The 22358-nt window shown below is 38.0% G+C and overlaps 1 protein-coding gene across 20 annotated transcripts in view; it reads right to left on the bottom strand.

Annotated features, from left to right (window-relative positions):
* The window catches only part of LOC123517719 (multiple C2 and transmembrane domain-containing protein-like), a 638372-nt gene that overhangs the window by 36019 nt on the left and 579995 nt on the right, over positions 1-22358 (bottom strand). For 14 of the 20 annotated variants that reach the window (XR_006678551.1, XM_045278096.1, XM_045278095.1 and 11 more), the window contains 7 exons: positions 22098-22223; positions 18033-18120; positions 14562-14707; positions 14236-14365; positions 13681-13773; positions 11033-11116; positions 9880-9986 (listed from right to left, as the gene is read on the bottom strand). Coding sequence is in view for 18 of the 20 variants with exons in the window: in XM_045278096.1 (XP_045134031.1) it covers positions 9880-9986; positions 11033-11116; positions 13681-13773; positions 14236-14365; positions 14562-14707; positions 18033-18120; positions 22098-22223 (774 nt within the window). In the remaining 2 variants the exon portion in view is untranslated. The remainder of the gene's footprint in view (positions 1-9879; positions 9987-11032; positions 11117-13680; positions 13774-14235; positions 14366-14561; positions 14708-18032; positions 18121-22097; positions 22224-22358) is intronic. The other 6 variants (XR_006678552.1, XM_045278089.1, XM_045278092.1 and 3 more) reach the window with 2 other exon arrangements.

Here is a 22358-nt window from a genome sequence, read left to right on the forward strand (position 1 = left end):
GATGCCCTCCTCAGGAGCAAGGTGAGTGGAGCCTCACAGGAGTGCTTGAGGGGAGCCAAGATCCAGGAAATCAAGAAGAAGGTAATTGAGAAGACCCAGACAGTAGGAAACGGCCTGCTGGTGATCCAGGGTGGTGGCAATGACCTGGAGAGGGTCGGCGAAGAAGAGACAGTGAAGGAGGTGGTGGAGGCAGTGAAGGCTGCTAAAGCCAAGAAGATGTGTGTGGCAGTGGTGGGTGTGATGCGTCGGCCAAGAGAGGGAGAGAGGTACGAGCGGCTAAGGAGGAGGACAAATGCCAAGATCCAGGAAGAAGTGTTGAAGCTGAAGCTGGACTGGTTGAGGAAGATGATGGGCAATGTCAGCTTCATCGACCTGGACCCCATCTTGAGGGAAGGCATGGACTTCCTGCCGGACGGGGTGCACCTCAATGAGACCGGCAACAAGAGGATGTATTTACCTATTTGTGATTACAGGGCCTGAGCCGTAGCTCTCTATGTCCTGTCTCTTTGTCCACACTTGTCCAATTTTTCCTTCATTTGACTGACACTCGCCGCACACACCACATCCACGCTCAGTTTGTTCCATGCATCAATGCTCCGATACGGGAAGCTATACTTCTTGATGTCGCTCGTGCAGGAGTCGTTCAGTATTTTCTTTGGGTGTCCTCTTTGGTAATTACTAGATGCCATCATGATCAGGTTCTCCCTATCCAATATGTCCACTCCATGTACTATTTTGAACATTGTTATCATATCCCCTCTGACTCTTCTTTCTTCCAACATGCTTAATTCCAGCCTATTTAACCTCTCCTCATACGGTACCTCCTTAAAGTCTGGTTTCATTCTTGTTGCTAACCTCTGCACTCTTTCCAGTTTCTTGACATGTTTCTTCATGTATGGTGACCAAATTACTGATGCATATTCCAACTGTGGCTTAATCAGGGTGGTCAATATCTTCTTTATCATGTTCCCGTCCAGGTAATTAAATGCCCATCCTATACTTTGGAGCATGCTGTCCATTTTTCCAAATATTCTATTAATGTGCTTTTCTGGAGACAGATTACTCTGTACAGTCACTCCCAAGTCTTTTCCTTCATTGACTTCAATTACAGTCTTCCCCCCCAGCTGGTAGTCTTTATATGGTCTATATTTACTTCTACCCATTCTCATTACACAGCTTTTGTTGGTATTGAATTCCATTTGCCACGTCCTGCTCCATTCATATATTTTGTCCAAGTCCTTCTGCAGTATTTTACAGTCATGCATATTCCTCACTCTCCTCATAATCTTTGCATCATCTGCAAACATATTCATATAACTTCTCACTCCCTCTGGCATGTCATTTATATAGATAGGAACATGATGGGACCAAGCACCGAACCTTGGGGAACTCCACTGGTTACCTTCCTCCACTCTGACTTCACTCCCTTCACTACCATCCTCATTTCTCTACCTGTCAAATAATTTCTCATCCACTCCATCAGATTTCCCTTATTCCTCCGATACTACTTAGCTTCCACATCTATCTGTTATGTGGTACTTTATCAAATGCTTTTTTTAAGTCTAGGTATACACAATCAACCCATCCATCCCTCTCTTGTAAAATATTGACCACTCTTGAGTAGAAACATAGCAAATTTGATACACATGATTTCCCTTTTCTAAAGCCAAACTGTTTCTCACTTAGTATTTCTTTGTTTTCCAGGAACTCACACCACTTGCTTTTGATCACTTCTTCACATATCTTACACATAATGCTGGTCAAAGAAACAGGTCTATAATTCAATGGTTCCATGCAACATCCACTTTTGTAGATTGGTACTACATTTGCCCTTTTCCATTCTACTGGCACCTGTCCCGTGTTGATAGATGTTCTTAAATCTAAAATTGGATCTAGCAACTGCTCTTGACATTCTTTTAACATTCTTCCAGACACACCATCTGGTCCCATTGCCTTGTTAACATCTAATTGACTCAAAACTTTTGCAATGTCACTCTTTGTTACTATAATTTGAACTTATAGAGCAAGACAAGGCATCACAGGAGACAGAACAGGAGGTAGACGAGGAAGAACCTGTGCGTGGCCTGGACATCAAAACTCTTAGAGAATGTCTTGGTGGTATTGAAAAAGCTCTGGAAACCCTGAAGGAATGTGACCCAAATCCTGCCAGGAGTAGCAAAGTAGCTCATGACTTAGAGAAAAGTGTCAAGATTTATCAAGAGATCTATGATGAAAAAACAAGAAAAACCAAACAGTCCTCCATCTACTCATTCTTCAAGCCAGTCAGATATGCCATCTCTGTCACACCTGCTGACCCTGCTACAGCTGGCCCTTCCAGATCCACTGCCGACGGTTCTACAGCTGGCCCTTCCTTCATATCCTCTTTCTTCAAACCAGTGAAACATGCCAACCCTGATACAGCTGACCCTTCCACATCTGCTTCCAGCAGTGCAGACGACGTCTTATCCTCGTCTGCACACTCAGCAGAAGATGAGTAAGGGCTGAAATCCCTATTGTCCCTTAGCCTCGGGAGGGACATCATCTGATAGAATACGTGGCGAGTGAAAGGTAAACAAAATCGTTTTGTTTATTTCTTTTGCCCAGTACTTTACATTTTTTTTTTTTTTATGACGATTTTCATGTATTTTCACTTCTGTAGGGGTGACTTTTGACGTGCTGGAACGCATTCCCTATTGTTACATGTTATAATGGGTTCGGTATACAGTAATTTCAATTTACAATAAGGTTTCCAGGAACGCATATATACCATATAACGAAGACTTGCTGTACTTGAATTTCAGTAAGAAAGTAAAAATAGATACAGGCAACCCCCGCTTAACGAATGGGTTACGTTCCTAAAAAAACAATTCGTTAAGTGAATTTTCGTTAAGCAAACCAATTATAAGAAGTTTAACCCCTGACTTGAACTTCCATTGAGATTAAACAAAGTGAGAGTGCATCATAGTACAGTGAAAGGTTTAATGAAAGTAAAAATTATGAAGTTAAACATTTAGGCAATTTAATTTAAGTCATTATAATGTACACTAATGCATGTAAGTAACTTTGTAATGTTGATGATCTTAAATGTATGAAGGGAGGGAGAGTTGAGGAGCAAAGACACTAGCTGGCAACCTGTGGAATGTAAACAAAGGGCACATCATTGTATCACAAACAAAACTTATGTACCACATTTCCACAAGGCTTTCCATTTTATCTATTGCAGAGTCACGAGTTCAGGTAGTTCTTTTAGCTTGCAAGGAAGATACGGTCTCACCAGCCTTCTTAATAGAGTCTGCTGACTTGAAAATAGTAGAGACAGTAGATGAATTCAATCCATGGTGGCAAGCAATGCTATTAGTTTTCTCGCCTCTCTCATATCTGTGAATAATATCCAGCTTCACTTTGAGAGTAAGAGACTTCCTGGTCTTCTTAGCAACGCTAGGCGGCATTGCAGGGCATTTTGGTGGCATGTAGAGCTAGAGAAGACGAGCTGCTGCTGACGTTGTTATTGTTTTGAACTAGGGGGAGTGGGTGTGTGCGTTTTGTCCACGAGAGGCGCTGGTGTATTCAAAAGCCTGTCGGCTTGCGTGGTACGGCGGGACTTTCAAACTTGGAAAATATCAACTGGATAAAATTTCGTTAAGGGAGTTTGGTGTTAGTTAAATGAGCAGATGGTAGTAAAAGGAAACGTTCGTTGCAGCGAAATTTCATTGTGTGAACCTTCGTTAAGCGGGGTTTGCCTGTATATTAAAGAGAAATTCAGTGATGAGGCCGAGTAGCCAATGGTGCTTGGCCAATGCTCAAAAGTTTTTCCAAAAATAAAAGAACTATAATACAGATTCACTAAAGGTATTGTTATGAAAAAAATTATGGGGGAACATCGACCCTTGAAATTTTTAACATTTTGAAGTATACTTGGAAAAGCATTGCAAAAAGTGACTGATTATGTATACTAGCATGAAAATAAATGGCGGTTATGAACTAATGCATTTGAATGAAGTGGAACAATGTGTTTTTTGGGGACATAGCATCTGTACAGCCAGACCAGTGTAAGGATGCCACCAAGAGGCAACCCAACCTGGTTAAGATGTACCTCCTTCTAATCACCTTCAACATGCATTTCTAGTAGTGTAGTAGGCAATATTGAAGAGAACAGGTACCATCTGCTGCTGCAATTTGTGGGATCCCAGTAGTCACTAGACATTAGCCAGATAAAAACTGTTATCAATCAAGTGAAAGAAATCCTTCCCCCCACCTTCTCTCTCTCTCTCTCTAGAAATAAACAATAAGAGAGAGAGAGAGAGAGAGAGAGAGAGAGAGAGAGAGAGAGAGAGAGAGAGAGAGAGAGAGAGAGAGAGAGAGAGAGAGAGAGAGAGAGAGAGAGAGAGAGAGAGAGAGAGAGAGAGAGAGGGGGGCAGGAGTCAGAGTTCTTTGGCTTGACCTGGCTAAGGTCTGGCAACTACTGGCATCCCACAAATCATTCCAGCCAATGGAATCTATTCTCTTCAGTCTTGTAGCAGCCTCCATGTAAAGGCTAAGGTACCACTTCATGTATAGTTCTGTCTTGAATTCCCTCTATTTGCATATAATTATGGTATAAATTTCTCAAATATACTTTTAACGTGTCTTAACTTCCCTCTCTGGTTAAAATAGTTGTTGAAAATTAATAAAATATATTTTTTGAAGGCACATTTATAATATGATTTTTGTCTGCTATATTTAAGTTTGTTTTGTCAAATACATGTAGACTTTTTATGTGCTTATCTTACATCTTTTTTTATTCTAGAATTATTATCTTATATGTTGATTATCTTGTATGTTGATTTCAGGAAAAAATTTTTTTTTTTCTCTCTCTCTCTTTTTTTTAAGAGCTTAAAATATAAGGGTTGGTGTTTCCCTGCTGTAGAGGGAACACTGACCAAGGTATCAAAAATTTTGAAGTGCAAAATATGACACTTATTTTATGATTGTGAGTTGAGGATTCATCCATACACCATAGGTGGGCCTTGTTGTGTCATTTGTTATGGGTACAGTGTGCACTTTCTTATGTACAAAAAAGAATTTTATGCAGGTTTTTCTACTATAGTAAAACTAAATTGTACTGACCCGTAGGGTGTTGTTTGCCTTTCTGCCAGATACATACTGCCTATAAAACTCACAGTTCTTTAATTATATAGTATTATCAACAAACAGCGTTCTAAGAATATTCAGATTATTTCATTAAATAGCAGGTGATACGAGTGTTGTACACCAAATCAAATGAAGGTACAGTAATACTCCACTTAACGAACGTTCGTTTAATGAATTTCCGGTTTAACATGCTACATAAAGTTTGACCAAAAAGTCTGCATAACGTACAACCACATCTGTTTTAGCGAATGTTCTGGGTTTGAATTTGCCGGGTGAGGGACCGAACGCAATAGCTTTGCTGTGATTGGCTGGTTCCCCGCCTCTGTCTCTAGCGCTCCTGGAGCTGGATCCAAGATTCTTTAACAATGTCAGAGCAGCCTCTTGCAGCGAAATGGCATCCATGAACGCTTGGAGGGACTGTGACAAAGTTGCTATAAGGTTGCTCTGAGGTTGCTGGGAACACCACCTCTCCAGGTGGTGTTACTGTCTTATATATGCATTTATGTTCACAAAACAACATTTCTATTAGCTTTTTACAAACCTTGCCCCCAAGAAAGGATTGTTTTGTAATGCATAAAGTGAAATCTTACATGGAATACCAAAAAATAAAGCAGAGATGAGATGAGCCATGCAGGCGGAGACTCGCCACTCGCCGCTTCTTCTTCTTGTGACCCTTTTGCTTGCGTGTTACTTTCATCATGATGTTTATGTTTTCACTCCTCTATTGCCTGCTATAGTGTATATCATATCTTAGTATTCATATACGCTCATGCCACAAGGATAACCTTGACTCCGTGGCACTGAGTGATAGTGAATTATTAATGAAATACCGCGGTATTTCATTAATAATTTACTATCACTCAGTGCCACGGAGTTGAGGTTATCCTCATGGCATGAGCGTATATGAATACTAAGATATGATATCCATTATAGCAGGCAATAAAGGAGTGGAAACAAATATCATGGGGAAAGACAGCACGCAGGCTAAAAGGGTCACAAGAAGAAGAAGCGGCCGAGTCGCTGCGAGTCTCCCGCTTCGTCTGTGGCTCATCTCATCTCTGCTTTATTTTTTGGTATTCCGTTAAGATTTCACTTTATGCATTACAAAACAATCCTTTCTTGGGGGCAAAGGTTTGTAAAAAGCTAATAGAAATGTTGTTTTGTGAACATAAATGTGAGAATGTGAGATAATTTGTACGTAGCTCCTCTAACTTCCAATGACTCATATGACATCATAAAAGTAGTGGTACACCAGTGGCCTAATATGCTGCCAAGCGTATATATAATTTTTTTCTTTTTTAACCTATATGGTATGTTGGGGACCAGCCCAGAACACATTCCCCCCTTATTTCCATTACAGGGAGTCCTCGGGTTACGACGTTGATCCGTTCCTGACAAGCGTCGTAACCCGAATTTCAGCGTAAGTCGGAACATCGAGGGCGGGGAAATCTTACCTTTATTCCTTTGGTTGGCTTGCACACTGGAAGGAGGCATTGCAAGGGAGGGAGAGACAGGCTTATTGTGTAGAGGAAGCTGCAGAAGGTGCTGGAGATACTGGAGCTGGTGAATCAAGAGAGGCAAAACCTCCAGGTGCTGGAGAAACTGGGGCAGGTGAGCCTGGAGGTGAGGCAGAACATTCAGGTGCTGCAGATTCTGGGGCAGGTGAGTCTGGAGTAGTAGAGGCAGCTGAGGTAGAGGGTACAGGATCTGTTGCAGGCCTCTCTACTTTCTTAAAATACTGCTCCAGGTTAGTCTGAACAGAGAGCAACCTCTTCTCATCCAAGATCTCCTTGTAACATTGCATCAAATCCATGATGCCTCTGGAAACCTTAGTGAATCTTTCAAAGTTGGGATCCATAGCCTCAAAAGTTGCCAACGCTTGATGCATCTCAGCAAAACCTCTCGCCAAGCCCTGCCTTGTGAATGCCCTAGGCTCTGGGGTGGGTGGTTCTTCTTCCTCTATGATCTGCTTCTCCAGTTGTATCAGGTCCTCAGCAGATAACTCCTCTCCATGAGATTCCAGCAGCTCTGTAACATCATCAACCTCCATCTCCAAATCAGTTTCCTTACTCAGGGCAACAACATTCTTAATAACATGCTGAACTGTGTCCTCAAACCCATGGAAATCACCCACAAATATAGGACACAGTTTTATCAAAACACCATTCATGTTTGTTTGCTTAACCTCCTCCCAGGAATCAGCAATGTTCTTCACAGCATCAAGGATGTTGTAGGATTTTCAAAAGTCTTTTAGGGTCAAATTCTTCTTGGTTTCAGTTGCCTGTAAAGCCATAGCAATTGTCCTTCGGAGGCCTTGAACGAAGCTATCACTTCTTGGTCCATAGGCTGTAACAGGGCTGTGGTATTAGGTGGAAGGTAAACCACCTTGACATTAGGGTTAAAGTCTCCCAGATGGGCAGGGTGTCCAGGGGCATTGTCCAGCACTAGCAACAACTTAAAAGGGATACCCTTGGAGGCCAAATACCACTCCACACTTGGCACAAAATAGTTGATGAACCAGTCCTCAAACACTGCAAGTGTTACCCATGCCTTCTTATTTGCCTTCCAAATGACTGGTAATTGACTCTTCCAAATGCCCTTGAGTGCCCTTGGATTTTCAGCCTGATACACAAGCAAGGACTTCAGTTTGAAGTCGCCAGCAGCATTTCCCCCAAAAAGTAAAGTTAGCCTGTCCTTGCTGGCTTTATGACCTGGTGCTGACTTCTCCTCCTTAGCGATGTAAGTGCAGTCAGGCATATGCTTCCAAAATAAGCCTGTCTCATCCACGTTGAACACTTGATGAGCAGAATAACCCCCCTCCTTAATTATCTCAGCCAACGCTTTAGGAAATTCACTTGCTGCTTTCTCATCACCACTAGCAGCTTCACCTTGCACTTTAAGGTTATGGTAATTGGCCCGAGCCTTAAATCGCATAAACCAACCCCTACTAGCCACAAACTCTTCACTTTCACTTCCTTCCCCCTTTTCTTCTTTCAGTGCCTCAAACAATCTTTTCGTCTTCTCCTGAATCACCATAAGGCTCACTGGAATACGCCGTTGATTTTGTTCTTCCAACCCAAGCACCAATAATCTTTCCATCTCAATAATCAGACCACTACACTGCTTGGTTATCACTGTCACTTTCATAGGAGCAGATCCTTTCACATGTTCCATAATGCGCTCTTTATCTTTAATGATGGTAGCCACAGTGGAACGACTAAGGCCAAGCGACCGGCCAATGTTTGTTGGTGTTTCTCCTTTTTGTGATCTCTTTATAATGTCCACTTTAACTTCCATGGTGATGGCCTTTCTCTTCTTTGATGCACTACCATCAGAAGAGTCTGCCTTACGCTTGGGAGCCATAACCAAGAGAGAGAGAGAGTGCAAACCACCAAAATGGCGTATGTACAGAGACTTGAGACGCTGTCTTCCTCACCCTACAACCACAACAAAGCGTATTCTTCCGCCGCGCACCCAAAACTAGTTCATGTTTGTTTACGTCACTTACGACGCTAAACCACATAAGACGGAATGACGCATAATATTATTTTTTATGTTTTTATGGGCGCGTTCGTAACCACAAAATGTTGTAAGTCAAGACCGTCGTAACCTGAGGACTCCCTGTATTTCCTATGGGAAAATTACATCCACTTAACGAATCTTCACTCTACGAACAGCTTTGACATCCCCTATCCCGTTCGTTAAGCAGAGTATTACTGTATTTCATGTACATGTATGACGATGTGGCATATTAGGTCAGGTGACGTTGCCACTCAACCTGAGGCAGGATTTTCCCTGGGGAAAGGGGGGTGACTCAGGTCACCACACAGGTGCAAAATCGAGTAACTTCTCATCTGGTCGCCACGATGGAAGGACACACTGACTCTTCCCTGTCTTACTGTGTGCTGTACAGCTAAACCAAGGAATTTATCAACAGAAACAGTAGATACTTCTTAAAAGAAAGAGCAAATCAAGGACCACTTTTACCCATAAATCAAGCGAGGAAGAGGACAGCAGATGCAGCTGGTATATCTGAAGCCAAGGTGAAGAGGATTTGTTCCAGCGTAAACAAGATATGCACCACAGCCTTATCGGCCTGTGTTTATTTCTCTGAAAAAGAGCCACTCTGCAATAATAACAAACTCAATGACTGTGACAAATCAGCTTGGGACAATAATTGAAATAAAATAGTCTCAACTTATGTTTCTTTTCCCCACTCATTATATTATATTGGGTATCTTGAGAGAACATAACAGTAAATTATCAGCCTCATTTTCACTTCTATAACCAGTACCTTTACTGTATTTAATTTACCTATGGCATCTTCATGTCTTGTCCCCCTCTCTCTCTCTCTCTCTCTCTCTCTCTCTCTCTCATGAAATCATGCAATAAATTCAATAAAGAACAGTTATTCTGTTTTCTCAGAAGTAATGAGAGATATGGCAACATTGCATGGATTATCAAACTTACCCTATGGTCAGCGCAATTTTGTTTTTACTATAATAGGTCGGTGTTACCGTACACATCAGAAAAGGGTTAGGAACCATTACCCTAAATGGATGATATCAGCTTGACACATACATGAATATTTACTCATCATAAAAGATGGGGTCATTTGGGATTTAAAAAAAATATTAATAAACTACACTGAACAAATAAACAAAACATATGAATATGAAATCCATAAAAACTTGGCAGTCACAATGAAGATTCATGCTAGCACTTATCAAAATAAGAAATGATTCTTACTTATTGACACTTTCAAAGAGGGATGCAATGGCACCTATGGCATTTTGGACAGTTGCAGTCACCTCTTGTATGGCTTGCAGTCTCTCCTTGAGCGACTTCTTTTCCTCCTGTAAAAAGTAGATGAATTCACTATTCTATATAAAGCTTTTAAGAATTTACAAGTATTTCAAGTGTCAATGTTCTTATAAGTCACAACAATATATCTCAAGAGTAAGGACAAGAATCATGCTATTGTTACTCTCAGTGATAAAGCTTCAAGTCAGTGCACTCCAAACCACAAACAAGTAATAGGCTATTATTCTATAAGTAATGCACTTTCATAAGGAAATTTATGAACTAGTGTAAAAAAGAAAAAAGTACTGGCCTCTGAAAGCACAAAATTTTCTGACAGTCTAAAGACCCACTAGTTCTGGAGTGCTTGCTGAAATTCTTCAATTTGGGAAGATTTATTATTTTGAATTTTCTACAGATGATTAGAGATGCTGAATGAATGTAGGTGGTATATATATATATATATATATATATATATATATATATATATATATATATATATATATATATATATATATATATATATATATATTTAAGTACTCAATAAATGTGTAAAATTGTTTTATACAGTATAATGAAAAAAATCTGGAATAATGCTTTTCATTTCCTTCTCTGTAACCAAAGTAAATTATTTAACATATTCATAAAATCACCCAACACTAAAAAAAGTTTCCACAAGAAAAGGAGAGGAGGTAAAACACTAAGGAAATACCATTTTCAAGAGGAACTGTTGTTACTGCGAAGATTAAGTTATCTAGAGTGCAGCACTGTACAGCAGAGCATGCTGTCAAACAGTTCAGTGTGTGGAGGTGAAGGCAAGAGACACAAGTACAGTACACACAGAAGAACCACATGAATACCCAAATGTTTTTCACACTGACTTTTCCATAGGATTCAGCTTGCTGGTAACTCTGCACACTTTTTTGTTCTTTGCTATTATAATGAAGTTAGCTTTACATGTACATACAGTACACTATGTGGAATCAAATAAAAAGCTCCAAGAATGCATGTAAATGAAAAGCAGAAAAGCAGATCCACAAAAAAATCACCAGTCAAGCAATCCCCAAGAGATCAAGGTCTAGATACTAGTACAGTACTTCACCTCTTTGGAGGGGTTAGTGGGTGCATTAGACCTGCCAGAGTCATCCTTCTCATAATGCCTTTTCCTTACCTCTGGGTTCCCATTCTGGAAAAACAGCCCAGCATTTATGTGAAAAGGAAGTGTCATCAATCACAGCCCATACTGGGTCACTATGTAGACATGTGAATCCCAAACCCATCTGTATTGATTTAATGACTACATGTGTGATATAACTAGTCTAAAAAACATAACTATTATGACTAGCAACAGTGCTAGTACAACAATGTGCCCATTTTCATGAAAAAAATCATTCAACTAACTTGATTAAACATATTGACTAAAAGGACATTTCTTTTTTTCTTCTGTTTGTGGCAAAGTTTTACCATACCGTGAGAAAGAAAATAAACTAGTAAATGAGTCTGTATGTAGGATACAGAGCAAAGTGCTACCATAATTTCAATAGATAACTTCCCACTATTAAACAGTCAACAGCCAAATACAAAGCACACAATGTGGCCAAGATCCTGAAAGCAGGAATTCGATGAAATTTTTTGTTTTGTTTTGTTTTCATGTGCTCTTTTATTCCTAAGGCTGAACAAAGTGAGCCATAGACAGTGTGGGCATAAGTAGGGAATGGCAGCTTGTGATTTGTAACCAATGGATGAATGTTTAAAAAATCTGCCATCAACAAGATAAATTATGGAATTAAAAAGAATGCACAGGGATTTGGGAAACCTGGGTGACCAGATAATTGTGCATTATCCATTTGTTTCTAATCTTCCAACACATTAATTGTAATTATGAAAAAAAGGTCTATTTATAACATTGTGGGAAAAAAAAAAAAAAACGGACAGTATACTAGTGATGGGAATATTAGGTTTTTTATCTCATTGCATTGGCTTCAGCTTGAACAAACATTAAATCATGACAAAAAACAATAGAAGTGGCTTAAGAGTTATCATCACTTCTTTAGACTTGTCTTTTTGCTGAGTATAACATGCACAGCCTCATATAAAAAAATGTTAGCATTGTCAATATTATTTGAATCTATGATTAGTTCAACAAGCTAGTAACATGTTTTATGATTGTACAAAAAAAAAAGGTACAATAGAATCCATGTTATTGTATACTGTGCCAATTTCTAGAAAAAAAGATGTCCTATAAATCAAATCAACTTTGGTGGAGAGAACCCATTATATGAATAGTGTATGTAGTGCAGCTCTACTCTGTGTATTTCTACCACAAACTCTCTGCTGTGACTGACAGACATGTTATGCAAGGAAGCGAAGAAGGCTGCAGGGGTTTCCAGAATGGCAACAGTCACACAGTAGCGCATAAAAATTTACCATGGTTTGTTGAGTACGCCAAATATTGGAATAAACCTCATGTGTGATTCCTGTAGCAAGATGATCATGGTATTCATATGGAAATTACAAGTAAGTTTCAGGAAAGACTTAGAAAAGTTGACAAACTTTTAAGAAAATCAAGTGTCTTTAACTCCAAAATCAGAAACACCAAAAGCTTACCAAATTCAAAATATTTGGAAAAAATAGCAGCTATTTTCATCAATACCTACAGTATTATGTAGTACACAAAATATGCAACTAAAATGAAAACATAATTTTAAAAAACAGACAGTGCATATAAAAAACGACATTGATTCTATAGAAAAGTAACATGTACATAGAAAGATATAAATCCTATCTTTTCTAAATCCTCTCTCTCCTTTGAAGAAGACCATTTTCTTTTGCTTTCCAGGGACTAGAATATGAGGGATCAAATGTCTTAATTTGACCCTTTCTCCTAAGTTTATAATATGGTGCAATATGTCTTCCATTACTGTTGGAACCACTTGAATACACACATTACTCTGGCATTCGTGAAGCTTAGAGAGAAAGCATGTGGCTTCGGTATAGAAGGTATTATGTAGGCAGAATAGTAGATGTACAAGTTGAATAAATATCTTGTACAAAATCATGTAGTACACTTCTGTGGGCAATCCCTCTGAGGCCTCAACATAGTTTTTTTTTTTTTTTTAACTATTATTTTCATTGCAGAACACCAGAATCCTTCAGACCTATTCCTATACTTATTCAAAAAAGGACCTGCAACTTCAATGCAGTCATGAACATAAAACTGACTTAATAAGCACAGGTGAAGTCATCAAGATGCAGCTTACTACCTGTACACAATAAAGAGATACATAATAGAACATTATCTAATAAAGAAAAATTTCCAATGTAACTAATTATGCTGAGAATATTAAAATTTTAATACATGATTTTCAAAATTATCCTAAAATAATGGCAATTCACATCATGAACCTATATTCAGAATGTCATAAGGCCTTTGAAAACTACACACAAAAAATAAATAAATAAATAAAAAAATTATACATATGTATATATATATATATATATATATATATATATATATATATATATATATATATATATATATATATATATATATAAAATAAAAATAAATAAATAATGCAATTTTGTATGCCTATGGAAACTATTTCACATAATTTTTGCATTTTCTCTGGATGTAATTTTGCAAATGTATAAAAGTAATATATCATTGTTGATTTACTTGTTTCAAATTCAGAATAAACAAAAAGTGAGGGAAAAAAAAAAAAAAAAAAAAAAAAAAACTTTTCAACCTACCTTATCTTTCTCATCATCATCCACTTCATCATCATCTACAGAAAAATCTGTTTCGTCCTCACGGTGCGACATGGTGCCCACGATTGATAATACCTGCAGATAACAAAGAATTTATAGTTCTGCTCATATCCAGTTATATTCTAGTTCAAAATCATTATGTATAAGATTCAGTACAACTGAAACATTCAGCTATGCAATGTAACATTTTCAAGTGTCCTTAAATACAAATACCTAAATTTGATTATGTAAACTATAAGCAAACCTGGAATGAATATATGAACACATTCAAAAGTCTCTGCATCCAACAGTTTCACAAAATAAACAAAACTACAAGCTTGGTCTCACTGAAGTAACTAAAACAACACTCCACTAAGAACCATTAATAATGAGTAACAAATAGACCCTAAGTATGAACAAGTTAGGGGTTTTAGGAGGGTTAAGGAACTATTTGTTTTCTTATGTTCTCTTCAAAACAAATTGTTACTGCTACTGATAAAATGTGGCCTATCTAATGAAAGGAAGAATCACATACATATATTACCCCATAGTACTTACAATGTAGTTCTTGAGGTATACAATCAAAAGGATAATGGGAATCATGTATGGCTCAAAGCAGTAAGTTCCCACCATGAAGCCAATGAATGCAAATGTACTCCTGATTGGATATTCCCACTCAAAGCAAGACCTGCAACAATAATACCACACTGAAAGACTCAAACATGCTCTCTTATGTACAAAATAGTAAAAATATTAGATACCAGTTAACAACTCAAATTTCAAAAACTTAACTGTTGAACAAAGAATAGATCATGAAAATATCTCAATCTAACTAAAAGATTAACCTGTCTTAGATAGAAAAGATGTAGTTTTACTGTACTCACTTTATGAACTTTCCACCTTCCACCAGATCCATAACACAAGCCTTCAGTCGGTTCACATTGGTTATGAACACCTGTCGCTTAAACTTTTGCTCCACCTGCATGAATTTCTCCTCCTTCGGCATAAAGGTCCTTATGGCTGCACGTAACTGTGGGAGAAGGGAAGAGGTGTGATATTCTGTACAATTTCTTAAGGAGTACACAGTGAGAATTGTTACCTCACATAGAGCCAAGAATTCTTATTTTCTTCTTTTCTTTGAATAATTCTCGAACTTTTTATTAAAAATCAACAACCAAGAAGATAAGGGAAAATAAATCTCCACTTATTCTTGCTCTTGGATTTCACAACTACATACTTATACTTCAGTCTTGTCCTCCTTTCCAACTACCTCCCATTTCACATAATTTTTACCAAACTATCTAACATACTCTTACACTCTTAAGACAGGGTTCACATGTGTCAATCTACGACTGAAATTGCAAGTTGCTAGTCTCCAACTGAATATTGGTGCCTAGTGCCTGAAAAAAAAAGTCGCAAAATGAGACCAACATGTTGGTCTTGTTCAGTCGATTTGCAACTTTGTTTGCGTTGTGACATCACGGAGAAAGATTTGAAAAGGTGGTATCGATGTAGAAAGATGTTGGAGTTGGTCAGGGAAAATGAGCACATCTGGAACCCTGAAAATGAATTATACAGCAAAAAAAACTCACGCAAATCAACATTCGATGAGATAGCTGCCACTCTTCAAGAACTGTTTCCCTCTATGTAGGGTGTTGTTGGAAGTGAGGATTGAATACTTTGTAAGGATTTAATTTGATGGCAATCATCATCGACACTTCCCAGTCGCTATGTGTGAATGTGTTCCGATCAGAAGGGCTCAGTCGGTACTTTTAGAAACTTGCAATTTCAGTTGCTTATTGACACGTGTGAACCTACTTTTATGCTACATACTACTTTCTTTCTCATATAACTTAATCATCATCACCAGCACAGGAAAGATTGAGAGACATCGTGGTAAGAAAACAGAAAATTGGAGAATTACTAGATGTGGGATGTGAGGAAAGCAATGGTACTAGATGGAGTGTCAGGATGGACACTAAGGGAATGTAATGAGCAACTGGTAGAACCAATTTGGGATGTAATTAACAACTCTTTAAGGGAAGGGAAGGTACCAAAGGAATGGAAAAGAGCCAATATAGTCCCATTATACAAAGGAGGAAAAATGACTGAGCCCCTAAATTATAGACCAGTGTCACTAACTAGTGTGGTGGGTAAGATCTGTGAAATTGCTCTCAAAGAAAAATGGCTGGAATATCTGGAGAAAAATGAAATTACTAATAACTCCCAATCACCAGTACATTAGTTAACAATATCAAGAGAACTCAGGTATGGTACCAAAAATATCACAATCATAACCTATATACAATTGACTATCAAAAATTTGACCACCTCAGGACCTAAGGACAGCTGGATTTTAAAAAATCACATTTTTTATGTGTATATGTATATGCTGTATATATTTAACAGAAATGGACTACTAGCACAAGTTATGGTAAACAGTCGATACATGCAAGCCACGAGAGGTACGTTTTTTTTGAGTCTGGAAAAACTGATCACACTGCTCCCATAGCTATTGATGATAATACAATGGTACCTTGCAATAATGTACTTTGCAGTCATAGATTTCACTCAATAACTAACAATAACCAATTTTTTGGGGGGACGGTAACAAAATTTTTTTTCCCATGAATTCATTGTTCCCACATGGCTAAGCAGACAAATACAAATATGACATTACAAATAAGCCAAAAAAGGCAGAAATTTATTTACTCCTGCATGCTAGATACCACTGGAACTTGTTTAGTTTATTTATGATTTACAAAACTTGTAATAAGGCGAAGAGCAGTGACTGCTAGCCTGATGGAGTAACTGGAATGACACTCATGGTGAATTTGAGTCCCAGGCAGGTTGGACCCACAGCCTTCCGGTGCAAATTGTTAGTTCTGCATTTCTGTTTAAATGTTATTGGACAAGCAATGATAATGACACTGCCACAAAGGAGAGAGAGAGAGAGAGAGAGAGAGAGAGAGAGAGAGAGAGAGAGAGAGAGAGAGAGAGAGAGAGAGAGAGAGAGAGAGAGAGAGAGAGAGAGAGAGAGAGAGAGAGAGAGAGAGAGAGAGAGAGAGTGCACCTGAGTTGACGAAAGTGCAGACAAACAAAACTCCCCAATCACTTGATTTTTTTCTTCATTTACTGGTCTTTGGAGGTCTACAATTTCATTTCTTTCTTCCTTTAACTGAGGGTAATTTAATATGAAGTGGGCTATGTTCTCTTCTTCTAGATGACAATATGAGCAAACTGTGTTCTCAGTGCACTGCTAGAAAGTAAGCAATGTCAACAACACAACCACTTCTCCAAACCTTCCTTTCTCTCTCTCTCTCTCTCTCTCTCTCAAGTACTTCTTCCAAGTAGTACTTGTTCATGTTGCAGATTACTGCTTTACATTGGCAGTAACAGACAACCCCTCACCCCTGAAGTGTCTGTTATCACGAGGTACCATTGTATGTGCTTTATTACATTTTACTCATATTTATTTATATTTATTGTTAAATTTATGATAAAAACAGTTCGGGATCATGTTATGGTATATATAGTAATGCTATTATGATGTTCTGACAGACTGACAGTCTGAGGTGTAATTAGTTGGAATTCTCTGTGGTGCAGTAATTTTCCACGTTCCAGAAAGTCTTAGGTCCGGAAGTTGCCAGATTTGAGAGGTTCAACATGTATGTGCTGTATACATTTAACCTACCTACCAGGAAGGTGCTTCAGAAGAAGAAAATTAAACACTAAATGAAAAGCAAATAAATTTTTTTTTAGCACTTTCACTTTCTCTGTGATCTATAACACAAGACACTTGCATTTTACACCACTTTCTTACTTTGTTGGATCAAAAATTGGGCTATAATATAGCAAATAAATAATTAAATGAGAAGAAATGCCTGTCAGTTATTGCAAACAGGACCAAACACGTGATTTTGTAGTACAGCGCCATCAAAACATAAACAATGCCTCCAGAAAACAACGGCACACCGATGTGGTAAATTTAAAAAGGAGTTCTGACAGTCATGCTGGAAAACTGATGTTTCTAAAATATTGATTACTTGATTTTTGATAGTCAACTATACATGTATCGTATTCATCTGACAAGCAATGAAGGCAGTGACATAATGTTACTCATAGGCAAGCAGAAAATAATCAGATCCGACAAAATACACCTATAGTACATCACTAAAAATCTTCATGCCTTTGCATTAGATTCCAAACTATCATCTACTTCTAGTTTCAATATGCCTGAACATCAGGACTCAAGATTGTCCTTTTCCAGTTAATGAAAACAAGCAGTCCATAAAGCTGAATTGTATCTTGACAAATGTAGGAAAAACAAAGACAGGAATTATGAAAATACTTACTGGATTCCAATATACTGTGCACTCCAATAAAATTTCTGGGTTGACTCCTTTAGCTCTCATTCTCAGCTTCTTGTCTTTCAAGGCATGCCTGAATGAGAAAAATAATTTACTCTCAATAAGATTAATTAGATATCCTAAACATCATGAATTCCTTCAGCAATATAAGACAATCATTAAATTTGGAATACATACACTACTTTGTTTAGTTATTGAGAAAAATAGAGCAAGAAAATATACAAGTGAAGTGCTTCATATGTGGAAAGTAGTCTGCTAGCTATCAAATTGATGGGAATACAGTGATGCCCTGGAATACATCCGTTTTGCCATGTCCAAAAATGTCATGCTCAAAATTTGCATTGGCTTAAACTCATAAACATGGCTTGTGCCTACACTACCAGTGGCACTATATCATTGTATTCCTGTCAAATGCTTCAGCTCCACCTAAGTTCATGCTCACTCTGGACTTTACATCATTAAAAAACATGTAAATATAATACATATATACAAGGGTAACACCCTTCCACTTCAAAATGTTGCAGTGAGACTTGAGGCACAGGTAGACAGGTCCATGGTTTATTCTCCCAATTGGGTTGCTTTTTGTCAGAGTTGGTGGGGAACAAAAGCAGATTGGCAGTTTATGGTCTGTTTTTTGTATATGAAGTCACAGCATACAAGGGTGACTCGTATCAAATTTCAGTCACTTGATACATTAGCACATGGTACTGATATGTAGTAAAGAAGGATTATCATGACAGGACTGAGACCTCACTACAGCCTTTGCCTGACCTCCCATTACAGGTTACTCCTTACTCTCATCCCTTAGGATTATTAACTGATGCACTGGTCATGCCATCCTTTCCATGACTAATCTTTCATTCAGGCTTTTCAGAGCTGACATTCCCTCCATAACATCCATCTGACATTGGCCAATTGAATGAGCAGTGGTAAAGACACGTGATTGTCGGCGGCCCCTAGCAGGTGTTGTATGACAAATGAAAAATCTGGATGACTGCTCACAGCCACCAAGATTTCTCAGGGAAATAGGGGAGTTTGATCTGTCAGTGTTGCCACAAAGGCGGTGTGTGTATGTGTATTTACCTAGTTATACTGTACAGGGTTCAAGTGGAGATCATAGTGTCCTATCTCTGTGCCTGCATTTATCCAATTTTTCTTTAAAGTTATGCACATTATGTGCTGTAACAACTTAATCACTCAATGCATTCCACTTTTCCACCGTTCTATGAGGAAAACTGTATTTTCCAATATCCTTCACACAATGCCTCATCCTAATTTTCTTTACATTTCCTCTTGTCCTTCTAGCTTCTTCTGTCACTAGCACCAGGTCTTCCTTGTCTATTTACTCAATGCCATTTACTATTTTATACATAGTTATCAGGTCTCCTCGTTCTCTTCTATCTTGTAAGGTTGGCAGTCCTACTTCCTTCAGTCTTTCTTCATATGTTAGGTACTTTAATTCCGGCACCATCTTTGTAGCTATCTTCTGAATCTGTTCTAATCTTCTTATATCTTTTTAGAGCTCGGTGATCATATCACAACTGCATAATCCAGTTTAGGATGTATCATGCTAGTGATAATTTTTTTCATCATATCTTTGTCTATGAATTGAAATGCCACTCTTATGTTACTCAACATTTTACATGCACTTACGTGCTTTTCAAGATTCAGATTTTCCTGTATTATCACTCCCAGATCTTTTTCCTCTTTAATCTTCATAATTTGTTCTTCCATCAGATAGTTCCATGCCAGTCTTCTCTTACTCTTTCCTAGTTCCATTATCTGCCATTTCTTGGTATTGAACTCCAATTTCCCCTTTTCACTCCACTCACAGATTTTGTTTATATCTTCCTGCAACAGCGAACAGTCCTCTTGGATTTTGATAACTCTTAGTAGCTTCGCATCATCAGCAAACAAATTAATATAACTGTTTACCCCATTGTGAATGTGATTTACATATATCTGGAACATAATGGGGGCTAACACTGACCCTTATGGCACTCCACTTGTTACTTTACCCCAGGATGAATATGTACCTCTGATCACAGTTCTCATCTCTCTGTCCTTCACATATTCACTTATCCAATCTAACAAAGTTCATCTCAGACCCCTTATGCTCTCTAACTTCCAAAATAGTCTGCCGTGCGGGACTTTATCAAAAGCCCTTTTTACGTCCAGGTATACTGTGTCCACCAATAAGTTCAAAACACATTACTGTCCTGTCCTGAATCCAAATTGTCTAGTTCAGTATAACTTGTTCTTCTTGAAGATATTTAATCCATTTTTCCTTAACCCATTCAGTACCAGGATGTGTTTCCATGTTCATTCTGGTGACTATTTGGTGACTTTCCACAGCTTCAGAGGCTCATGTGGGGGGGGGTTAAAATAGTGAAGACTGTGGCCATTAATCTTCTGCCCTCCATACACCCTTACTAATTAATGTCAATAAAATGGTCTAATGGTACACAAAACTCAAGGTAAAAATGTGTCTCAGTACTGAAGGGGTTAATAACAATTTCACATATCTTCCCCACAATACAGGTCTGTAATTTAATGGCTCAGTTGACTTTCCTCCTTTGAATATTGGGATTATGTTGGCTCTCTTCCATTCTAATGGTACTCTCCCTTCTTTTAATGAACTCATAACCATTTCCCAAATTGGATCTAACAGATGCTCTTTAATTATTTTAGTGCCAAGCCTGATACACCATCCGGTCTCATTACTTTTCTGATATCCAAATTATCAAGTAGTCTTCCAATATCTTCTTTGTGCACTTTGATTTCCTGCAATCTTTGGCAATGCAATATTCTATTTGGTTCTGCAAATTCCTCTTCTTCAGTGAACACAGTTTTCTTGAAGCTCTCATTCATTATTTCTCTCATTTCCTTTGCTCTTTGGTATGTCTTCCCTCCTTCAATTATTTTTTCTTTTGTTTCCTTATTCTTCATCTTACCATTTATAAATTTATAGAAAAGCTTGGGTTCATTTTCACTTTTTGCACCACACCTTTCACAAAGTTTTTCTTCCTCTCTCCTTACTCTAATACATTAATTTCTCACATCCTTATATTGATGTCTGTTATTTTCATTTCTCTGTTTTTTGAGTTTCTTCCAAGCTTTATCTTTTGCCTTTTTAGCTTCTATAGATCTGGCATTGTACCAAGCGTGTATACTTTTCTTTGCTCTATAGATAGGTATGTATTTCTTCACTATATCATTACATTCCTATGGGAATATTTAATATTTTCCCTGTATTGTCCTTCCATAAATATTGTTCCTCCATTCAATATCAGCAAAAAATTTTCTTAACTTTTCAAAATCTGTTCTTGCATAATTTAATCACTCTCTTTTTTGTAGTCTTCTCTGTATCTTATCCTGTCCTCTTCCTGCATTTCCAACAGTAATGTTACATGATCACTTCTTCCAATTGGACTAAGGTATTGTATGCTGGGAGCAGGGTCATTTTTATACTCCCTGGGGTCCTAGGCAAGAAGGACCATGGGGGCCCTGGCCCGGAATGATGATGAATGAAGTTCAGGACAACATATCAGTAACTAAATATTTTATCAAAGAATTAACATAAAATAAATGATAAATAACATAAATAACAAACTCAATGCAAACTTTACACACACTGTATGAATGACAGGAAAACAAATATGTGCTGAGGAGATACTGACTGCCAGACACATACATAGCTCACTAACTTTTCAGTTGCTCTCTTGAGATCAAGGAAGTGGACTACAACTCTTGTGATGCCATTATTCCAATTTTTACATTATTCATCCCACTTTCAGAAAAAAAACTCTCTCTACAATGCAGTACCATATGACACTAATTAAATAGAGAGAGAGAGAGAGAGAGAGAGAGAGAGAGAGAGAGAGAGAGAGAGAGAGAGAGAGAGAGAGAGAGAGAGAGAGAGAGAGAGAGAGAGAGAGAGAGAGAGAGAGAGAAATCTTTAACAGATCACAGGTCTATCTTAAGTGTCTGTGCAGGCTACCTGAATACCAATAACAGTTATGGATGCAAAAGAGTATGTTGAAAACTTACCATTTCTTTTCTCCATTCCTGACCCTTAATAATGGAATTGCAATTTTGCCTAAGAATTCCACTTTATGATCCCGGTCCTCATCATACACTGTCACTTCCAGAATGCTGTGTATGTCCTTAACATTGCTGGAAATAAACAAAGCTTATTTACATACAAGACTTCTATACCAAAATTACAAGATGTAGAATACATATTTCACAATGTAATAAAAGATTTCATGTAAGATATGTATATGTGATTTTTGCACTAACAAGGATATA

This window comes from Portunus trituberculatus, chromosome 42 (assembly GCF_017591435.1).
Source record: "Portunus trituberculatus isolate SZX2019 chromosome 42, ASM1759143v1, whole genome shotgun sequence".
Lineage (NCBI taxonomy): Eukaryota > Metazoa > Arthropoda > Malacostraca > Decapoda > Portunidae > Portunus > Portunus trituberculatus.